The sequence below is a fragment of the Sander vitreus genome, chromosome 13 (assembly GCF_031162955.1).
Source record: "Sander vitreus isolate 19-12246 chromosome 13, sanVit1, whole genome shotgun sequence".
NCBI lineage: Eukaryota > Metazoa > Chordata > Actinopteri > Perciformes > Percidae > Sander > Sander vitreus.
In genome coordinates, this window is record NC_135867.1 from 26,172,356 (window position 1) to 26,181,588 (window position 9,233).

The window sequence follows — 9,233 nt, forward strand, 5'->3', positions numbered from 1 at the left end:
CACGTTATTGTAAGCCCAGTTTATTATGCAACTTCATTTTATAAAATATGTACTAGGGGGTCCCGGCTCCGTGTCTCTTTTAGCTGAGGGGTCCTTGGCTTAAAAAACGTTAAAGACCCCTGGTCTACACCGTGTGATATGTAACAAAAAGATGATTTCTACCTCCACAGCACCTTTGGCCATGAGAAATGTTTGTAGAACTAAAACTCTCTAATCTGCCTTGATGCAGCGAATGCTTCTGACAGACTGCATACTTCAGCTCAATGCAGTTGATGTCATTTCCCCCAGCTCTGACATGTGTCCACGGAGGCCGCTGTTGTGGTGTGTTCTTAAGCAAGAGGTTCAGTGGCATTAAAAAATATGCACCATATGCTTGTTTTCCTTAAAGCGAGGCAGTCCATTACATAACCCTGAAATGTTCCAATAGAAAAACAGCTGATGTGCTGCGTTTGTCCATCCCTCACATGGCTGTAACATGACCTTCCCCTCCCTTCCGGTGCAGGCTATGGAGTCTCAGATAGGGGACTTTTACAAGGATGTGGGAGAGCTGGGTAGCTTGCAGGGGGTCTGCCTACCCCAGCGAGGGATGATGGCAGGTGACAGGGTGGGCGGTGACACGGAGGCCGGCGAGCAGTCAGGCGTGGTAGAGACTCGCATCGTCCGCCTCATTGAGCCCCTGAAGGAGAGACGCCGCATCCTGCTGGCTTCCAAAGAGATGCATCAAGTCGCCCAGGACCTGGAGGATGAGATGGTGAGTGCACGCTTCTTGTCTCTCCCATCCTTTCCTTCTAGGGCTGAACGATTTGGGACGAAAAAAAAATCAAATTGCGATTTTCCTGCCAGATATTGGGATTACGATTTTTTTTTTTTTTTAGCTACATATTGCACCTTCTACCATCATGTTAATTAAAGTAATACAAAATAAATGAAACATCCGCTGAAGATAGGACATCTGTGACGTGTAACATTATTCCAGCATTTAGCTTATGGAAAAACAGTAAATATAATAATGAAACAAGGAATAACAAATGTTAAACCAAATGTTACACCAAACATTCAACTAAATATGTTCCTCTGGATTAATGGCGGTCTTCACGATCAGCTAATCGCATTCTTTCAAATCGCGATTCGATTTGAAAACGATTAATGGCTCAGCCCTGTTTCCTTCCACGTGTTTCCTCTTCCATACACATTGTTTTTCATTCTCTTCTGTAGATGTGGATTCAGGAGCGGCTTCCCTTGGCCTCCTGTAAGGATTATGGGAATAACCTCCAGGGTGTACAGCAGCATGTAAAAAAGAACCAGGTAAGTGACATTTGGCTCATGTTCAGCTGGAATGTGACCTTACCCCGCTCAGTGTGGGAACTTAGCTCTGATTTGACAGTGTCAGAGAGGAGGATGCTGTCCAAAATACACTCCCATCCTGGACAACTCCTCCCACCCACTCCACAACACACTGGTCTGTCTGAGGAGCTCCTTTAGCGACACACTCAGACACCCACAGACACCCACAATGCACCACAGAGTGCCAAAGGACATCGTTCCTGCTTGTGGCCATCAAACTATATAACTCCTCCCTCTGAGTGTTACACGCTTAATGTACAATAACTACTTGCTGCAATAATTTATCAGCTACATATGCAAAATGTGTTATTTATTCACTGCTGCTACTTATTATTCACACTGTACTTATTTATGTTCGTATTGTATTTATGTTGACACTGCACTACAATAGAATTTGTACAATCCATTTGAAACAATCTTTTTAACCTAATCTTACTTCTAACCTAACCTCACTTCACTTCTACTTAGCGTTTTTATTTTCATTTTCATTTTTATTTCATTTTTATTTCTTTTCTATATTTCTTTATTGCTATCTTACTTTATACACTTATTGACTTGCTCTTTTCCAACTCTTATTTTACCTTGAATTTGACTGTGAGCAACTGCAACTAAATAATTTCCCTGAGGGGATCAATAAAGTATTCTGATTGTGATTGTGATTGTGATTGGTCCTTCAGACTCTCCAGAGGGAGCTGACGGGTCGGCGCGCCCGTGTGGAGGAGGTTCTGGACCGGGCGGGGATCATCGCTTCGCTGAGGACTCCTGAGGTGGAGTTTGTGCGTGAAGGGGCGGGGCATGTGCGCCAGCTGTGGGAGGTTTTGCAGCTGGAGACAGAGAGGAGGTGCGTGATGCTGGATGCCACGCTGCAGGCTCAGCAGTACTACAGCGAGGCGGCCAAAGTGGAGTCCTGGCTGTCAGGTCAGAAGCTCCATCTGGTCAATGAAGAGAAAGGCACGGTAAGGACAGCCCCAGCGCTCATACGGTTATTTGTTGGCATAAATGTGAAAGTGAAACCTGTACCCTGACATCATTCTGATATTTCTCAGGACGAAGCGAGCACCCTGCAGCTGCTGAAGGCCCACCTGGCTCTGGAGCAAACGGTGGAAACATATGCAGAGACAGTAGGCATGCTATCCCAGCAATGCCAGCGTCTACGAGAACTCGGACACCCAGAAAGGTGTGGCCTGACCCACCGTCTCACGTGCACTCACAAAGCAGCACATATAGCCCAAGAAAAGAGGAAAGTTTAATTTTTGCATGCTCTAATCTACCGTGTAGGTTACTATAAGGGTGGCATTGTCTTGTTGGTAGCTGTAACATGTAGTTTTCTCTCCATTTTCAACAGTGAGCAGATCACCAAGCAGCAGTCCCACATAGACCGGCTGTATGTGTCTCTGAAGGACATGGTGGAGCACAGGAAGACCAAGCTGGAGCAGCAGTACTGGCTCTATCAGCTCAACAAGGACGTGGAAGAGTTAGAGAAGTGGATCACTGAGCGAGAGACGGTGGCCAGTTCCACTGACCTGGGCCAAGACCTTGAGGATGTCACGGTCAGTCCGTCAACACCGTTTGGCTTCAATTCAATTCAATTTACTGACAAAAGTTAAAAGACAAGTACAACCATAAGACATACTGCAGATATGTGGAATGGGACACCCTGGTAAGCTATCTGAAGCTTGTGTATAGGGAGACACTAGCAAATATTACACATTATAAATACTACTGTGTTCTACAATATCATTTACAAAAGAAGAAACCCTAACTAAGACATTTAGTCCATCAGTCTAAGCATTGGTTAAATAGATCAAATACAATACACATTAACCTATAACAAGCCACAATAATGGACTGTTTTTATAGATAGCGTTCTAGTCTACTAGACTAACACAACTACTCAAAGCACTTTTAAATAGTACAGGAACCATTCACACACATTCACACACTGTGGACGAGGCTGCCATACAAGGTGCCACCTGCTCATCAGATAAACATTCACATTCATCAACTCAGGGTTCAGTATCTTGCCCTTCCGATTGGCAGGCGACCGCTCTACCACTGAGCCACAGCCACCCACAGTAGAATAAAATCAAAGGATTTCAGAGTCACTAGTTTAGAAGTTGCCGGCTGTCAAACTTAAATATTTTAGTAGTAGCTGTGGTCTTAGTCTCTTTTTGAAAGAAGACACAGACAAAGTTATTTTTCCAGTGTTATCAACCTCATTCCAGACCTGTGGCCCTCTGCAGACCACGCGGAAGCTTGTGCTTGTGTGGTTGCTACACTACTCCAACCACAGGACATATTCAACTTGTGATACGAGTAATTTATGAGAGAACACCATGAACTATATGACGTATTTCACATCAAAACTATGAAATGCAATTGCTTTTTTGATGCAATTACTGGAATAAATACTTTAATTTTCACAGAAGTGTTGCTTGCTTTCACACTTAATTAGAGGCCAAGTGTGAAAACAGTAATAGTAAACACAGTACACATAGTCCCATCATGTCAGGACGTAGTTTTCTGCTTACCAGCTATGACAAAGCTCAGACTTATTTATTTGTTGTTTGTGTTTTTTAGTTGTTTTTTGTTTTAAGATAATTTTTTTGGTTTTAAGATTATTACTTTTTCTGGGATTTGGGGTGTTATTTTGTGTCTCTGGTGCTTCCACACGCATACAAACTTCCACGCATAAAACCATCAATGCTGTTCTGAGTGAGATACGGTTTCTGAATGTGTCCTGCCTTCAGTCTCCGGGTGAGCTGGTCACAATCTGCACGGCTTTCTACGTCACTAGCCGAAACACTGGCAACAATGGCAAAACATTGCTACAACACACACAAGTTCACCATGATCTACAAAAGAACTTACTTACTTACTTCCATGTCCCTGTTCTGCAGGTATTCCACGCAAAGTTGGAAGTGCGCCCTCGTTTAGAAGAAGTCTCCCAGCTAATCCTGCCTTGTACTACTGAAGTTAGAGAAACAGCTAGCTAGCTGATGTGATCCTTACCTAGCTACTGAGCATGTGCGACTCCCAACAAAGATGGAACAGAAGTGAGATGTCTCACTCTGTAGCTAAAACAGAGAGCTCAACACACAGGGTGAAAAGAGGAGCTGCAGCAATGTGCACTACAACAAAAATATGGTGTTTATTGAAAATTAAACCATGTAAACCTATTCTGGTACAACCTCAAAATACAATTATGAACCTGAAAATGAGCATAATATGGGAACTTCTCCTGCTGGACACGTTACGTTTGGCTGAACCTTCAATGAAAACAAAGATATAGCGCGCGCCCAAATATCTCAGTACAGACACAATGGCTGCATCTCATAACCCTTATTTAATAGCTCCTCGACTCCTCGGTCCTCTGCCAAAGCGGAAGTTGTTCTGTCCCTCCTCGGGGGAAGTCTGTCTCAAAGCTCTTATTTCTGCCCCGAGGAGCGAGCATCGAGGAGGGATAATCGAGGAGCTATAGGTGAGGATACACGAGAGCAGCCTTCCTGGAAGCCGTGCAGCTGAAAGCCTGTGCTAACTCCGCCCAAACAGCTGACCAATTCATGTGACGTTTCAGAGGAAAGGACGTCTCATGCCTCAAAAACACATTTGCTCGTTGCCTCTCTCCTTGCATGACTTCCTCGAGTCGAGGGACTAAGACGCGAGGTAGGGAAGCAAGTGGAGGAGTCCAGAGGGCAATTTAAGGGTTATGAGATGCAACCAATGTGTTATGTGATGACTTCCTCCATGGCCTTGGCAGGGTGAGACAGCACTGTCTTATCATACAGCGGTTACGTCTTCCATCTGCCATGGAGACACAGAGTTGAAGTACTCCTCTGCCTGGCAAGGTTATGAGCTTATGTTGGACACTGACCTGAATGACACCTGGGTACCACTGTCCTTAAGTCCTTCTAGTGATAAAAAAAATAGAACAATGTAGGACTGCACAATAAATTGCTTTTTTAATCGCCATCGCGTTAACTGCCTAGATAAACATCTGGCGAAAAAGGCTGCGACATATCACGACAGACACAGACAGATTTTTTGTGTTAGTTAAAAGAAAATATCAGCAGAAAACTGCACTTTAAAATGTCACTTTTAGTGTTGCCTTTTACATTCAATTCAATTTTAAATTTGTTCAACAAAAGAATGCTGAAAATGATTTCCTTTAATTTGTTTTAAATCCAACAAGCCCTGTGTTGTATTTTAGCAGAATACTGAAAGCAGCAGAAAGGCAGAACTGAGTACATTTCAATATCTGTTTATTTATCGCACGTAATATCGTTATTGCGATATTCCACAACTTTATCGCATATTTTCCTCATATCGTGCAGGCCTACAACAATACTATTTTAATAAAACCCATGTGATGGTGGAAGAATAAACTTCTTTTTGATTTTAAAGATCATACTAACGTATATGCATAAAATGCATGCCTTACAGTCATTTCCCCCTAGATAACCTAGACAATTGGTGGACACAATTACTTCAACACTAAAACGCACAAACTACAGATACAAAATGACTATGGAGTTTAATCAACACCTGTCTGACAGTGGGGGCTTTCCATGTGGCTAACGGGGCTCCTGTGAGAGAGAGAGAGAGAGACGCGAAGATGAAGGAAGTTTACCATATGGGACATCCTCGCTCATTCCAGCGTCATTCTGAGGAGACAGCAGTTACTCATGACGCACAGCAACCCAACTGTCCTATTGTGTGGGATTCATAAAGCAGCCGTTTCAAAGACACCTGATCTTTGATGACTGCTGCTCCAGTTATTCCAACTATAGATCTATTATGGCGTCAGGGCGTCGCAGAATGTGACTGATATAAATAAAACCGTCTGGGTTTTTGTTTTTTACTGAAAGAACAGAACAGATATAAAAGCGATACAACTGCTATAAATACTCTAAATACAATGGTATCATCATTTGATTGGGAGAGACTAAAGGCTCAGATTGATATTATAGGACTAACTGCGACTGTGCATCTGTACAGCTGTATAGTTTTCAAGCGTTTGGGTTGATGAAGAAAAAGTAGGCAAAGTAGCAAAGAGCGTTACTGTTTCATTCATGACTTCTATCGCACACACACATCCAATCATTTTTATGTTATTTAAAAAGTTATGAATATCTTTATTATTAACATATAGCCTATTCTGACTGACAAGCCAGACCCACATCCAGATGTTGGGTCTGGGAACTCACCATTGGCAGGGCTCAATCCGAGGGGCGGGATAAACGGTTGTCTTTCAAATTCACTCTGCACGCAATAAGATAGAGCTACAACCAGGCAGAGCAACGCTAGTTGATAGGTTAAACTTTTGCCGTATCCTGTTGGCAAAACTCTCATCTTCCTTTTTTAAGAATGACTTCAGTGCAGTTCTTTGTTCTTTTCTCAAAGAAAAGCTTAACGCCAAGTTTTCCTGAAGACCGCTGTTCCCAGCTGCAGCAGCCATAAGCCCGCCCACCGACTCTATACACAATGTGATTGGCCTGACCAGAGTTTGGTTTTTCCAGCTCGCAAGCCAATGGAGAGTGCCTAGCCCCCCTGGCTGCAAATTAAATTTGGGTGCATCTAGAATTCTAGGTTACATTTCATAGGCTAGTACACGCAAATGTTTGGCATTTTGTTGGAAACATAACTCAAACGATTAATCAATAATCTAAACAACAAAGCAACAAAATTCTTAGCAGAACGCTCTGTCTCAAACAGTTAATATGAAATTCATAAAGGTGGTACTGCATCAGTTAATGCATTATTGCATTGTATCAACAGAATCACTAAGCTTGTGTTATTGTGTCCAGTTTCAGCAGTGTTGTGTGCTTTGTGCGTGTTCCAGGTGCTTCAGGAGAGATTCACCAAGTTTGCCTCAGAAACCAACAGCATTGGCCAGCAGCGCATGGAGCAGGTGAACAAAATGGTTAACGAGATGATCGACTGCGGCCACTCGGACGCGGCCACCATCGCCGAGTGGAAGGATGGACTGAACGAGTCGTGGGCCGACCTCCTGGAGCTGATGGAGACGCGCAGGCAGATGCTGGCAGCGTCGCACCAGCTGCACAAGTTCTTCACTGACTGTAAAGAGGTACAGTCCAAACAAATATCCGCCTAGGATTCAGGTGTACAGTGTTCTTCATTTCAAAAAGGTAGACAAGTCTGGCCGTGACATACAGCTGCTATTTTTAAAGTGCTCGTCATAACGACGCTGTCCTGTGTTGTAGGTCTTGGCTCAGATCGCAGGGAAGATGAAGCAGCTGCCAGAGGTGAGGGCGTGCCAAGCCAACATCACCAATCCAGCCACCCTGCAGAGGCTCATGCACTCCTTTGAGCATGCCCTTCAGCTGCTAGTTGCACAGGCAAGTGATATGATTGCTTTCTGAACCCATCAGTCACACAGAGTACTTGCAGCTCATGAGCACAAGGATGGGGGCGTATACATTTCACCAAACTTTTTTTGGAGAAATAAACACTAACCCTGTATCGTAGGCCACATCTATGGACTTACCTAGCCCTAAGGCCAGGGGTAGGCAACCTGCCACTCGTTAGCCCCTCTATTGTCTATATCCACAACGTTCCACTTCCGGGATTGCTCCATTGCCGCCGGAAATACCGCCAATAATTAGTAATGTTGGTTTGTTAATTTAGACTTAAATAGACTGTATTAGCTTCATCATAAGGCTTGAATATGTTTTGCAGCCCGAGATAGATTTCTTTACATTTTTTTGGGCCAAAATGGCTCTCTTGATAGTAAAGGTTGCTTCCCCTCTGCCTTAGGCTTCATTCATTCATTCATTCATTCATTCAACCTTTATTGAACCATTGAGGGGCGACCTTCATTTTCAATGTCATCGAGTCAGATTACAAAGACAAAAACAGAACAACACAGAAAGTACAATCATAAGAAATATAGAGAGACAATAAAACATTCTGAATTGGAAACTGATTTGATAAACAAATTAGGATAATAGGGATGCAAAAGAAAATACAATTATGTAAAGCAGTTACAAGTAGAAGTTTGCAGGTTAAGAACCAGATTTCTAAATTGTCCAAGAGGCACAATTGAGTTGATTTTAAGAAAGTGCTGTAATTTGTTCCAGGAGTCGGGTGCACTGAAACTAAAAGCAGTTTTTCTAAGTTCAGACCGAGCTCGTGGAACATGAAGTGAAAAAAAATGAGTTTACTTAAACACGTGCTTGTTTGTTTGTTTTGTTCGACCAACAGGCAAAAAAAAAATTAAATCAGTTCAGTTCAATTTCGACAAACACAACCATTGTTCTACACTGTGATGATACCGCGATGAAGAAACTAACTCCCTTCATCCTGTCTTGGTGCAGGTGAGGCAGCTGCAGGAGAACGCTGCCCAGTTGAGAACCATCTATGCTGGTGAGAAGGCGGAGGCCATCATGGTCAAAGAGCAGGAAGTGATGGACGCCTGGAAGGAGCTGCTGAGCTCCTGTGAGGCCAGTCGCGTCCAGGTCACTTCAGTAACAGACAAGGTGCAGTTCTTCTCAGTGGTGCGTGAAAACCTGATGTGGATGGAAGGCATCATGGGCCAGATAGGATGGGATGAGCCCAGGTAAGATATCTGCTGTCTTTGAAGCTGTATTGGGATGTACATAAAACCCTTTGTATACATATAGCAGGGGTGTCAAACTCAACTTTACCACACTGCAAAATGAGAATCACATCAAGGGCCAGACATGCTTTTATATAATCAAAAGTCAAATATCTTTGTATTATTGCATGTCTCATATAGCTTTCTTACAGTTTGGTCGACATAAAGCCAAAAAGTCAGCAAAAAAGTTCCTTAGCCATTGTAGAGTTTAGCATTAATGATTATGATGATGATTAATGATTCAAATGTTTTACAGCAACCTGTTTCACAG

General features: G+C 43.1%; 1 protein-coding gene across 1 annotated transcript in view; it reads left to right on the forward strand.

Moving 5' to 3' along the window:
* LOC144527661 (spectrin beta chain, non-erythrocytic 4-like) overlaps positions 1–8,927 on the forward strand; it is a 29,641-nt gene extending 20,714 nt beyond the window's left edge. Inside the window, exons 3-10 of the mRNA XM_078265868.1 lie at positions 503–751; positions 1,216–1,305; positions 2,022–2,300; positions 2,391–2,521; positions 2,690–2,894; positions 7,187–7,432; positions 7,569–7,703; positions 8,682–8,927. Coding sequence (XP_078121994.1) covers positions 503–751; positions 1,216–1,305; positions 2,022–2,300; positions 2,391–2,521; positions 2,690–2,894; positions 7,187–7,432; positions 7,569–7,703; positions 8,682–8,927 — 1,581 coding nt within the window. The remainder of the gene's footprint in view (positions 1–502; positions 752–1,215; positions 1,306–2,021; positions 2,301–2,390; positions 2,522–2,689; positions 2,895–7,186; positions 7,433–7,568; positions 7,704–8,681) is intronic.
* Positions 8,928–9,233: the final 306 nt, after the last annotated feature.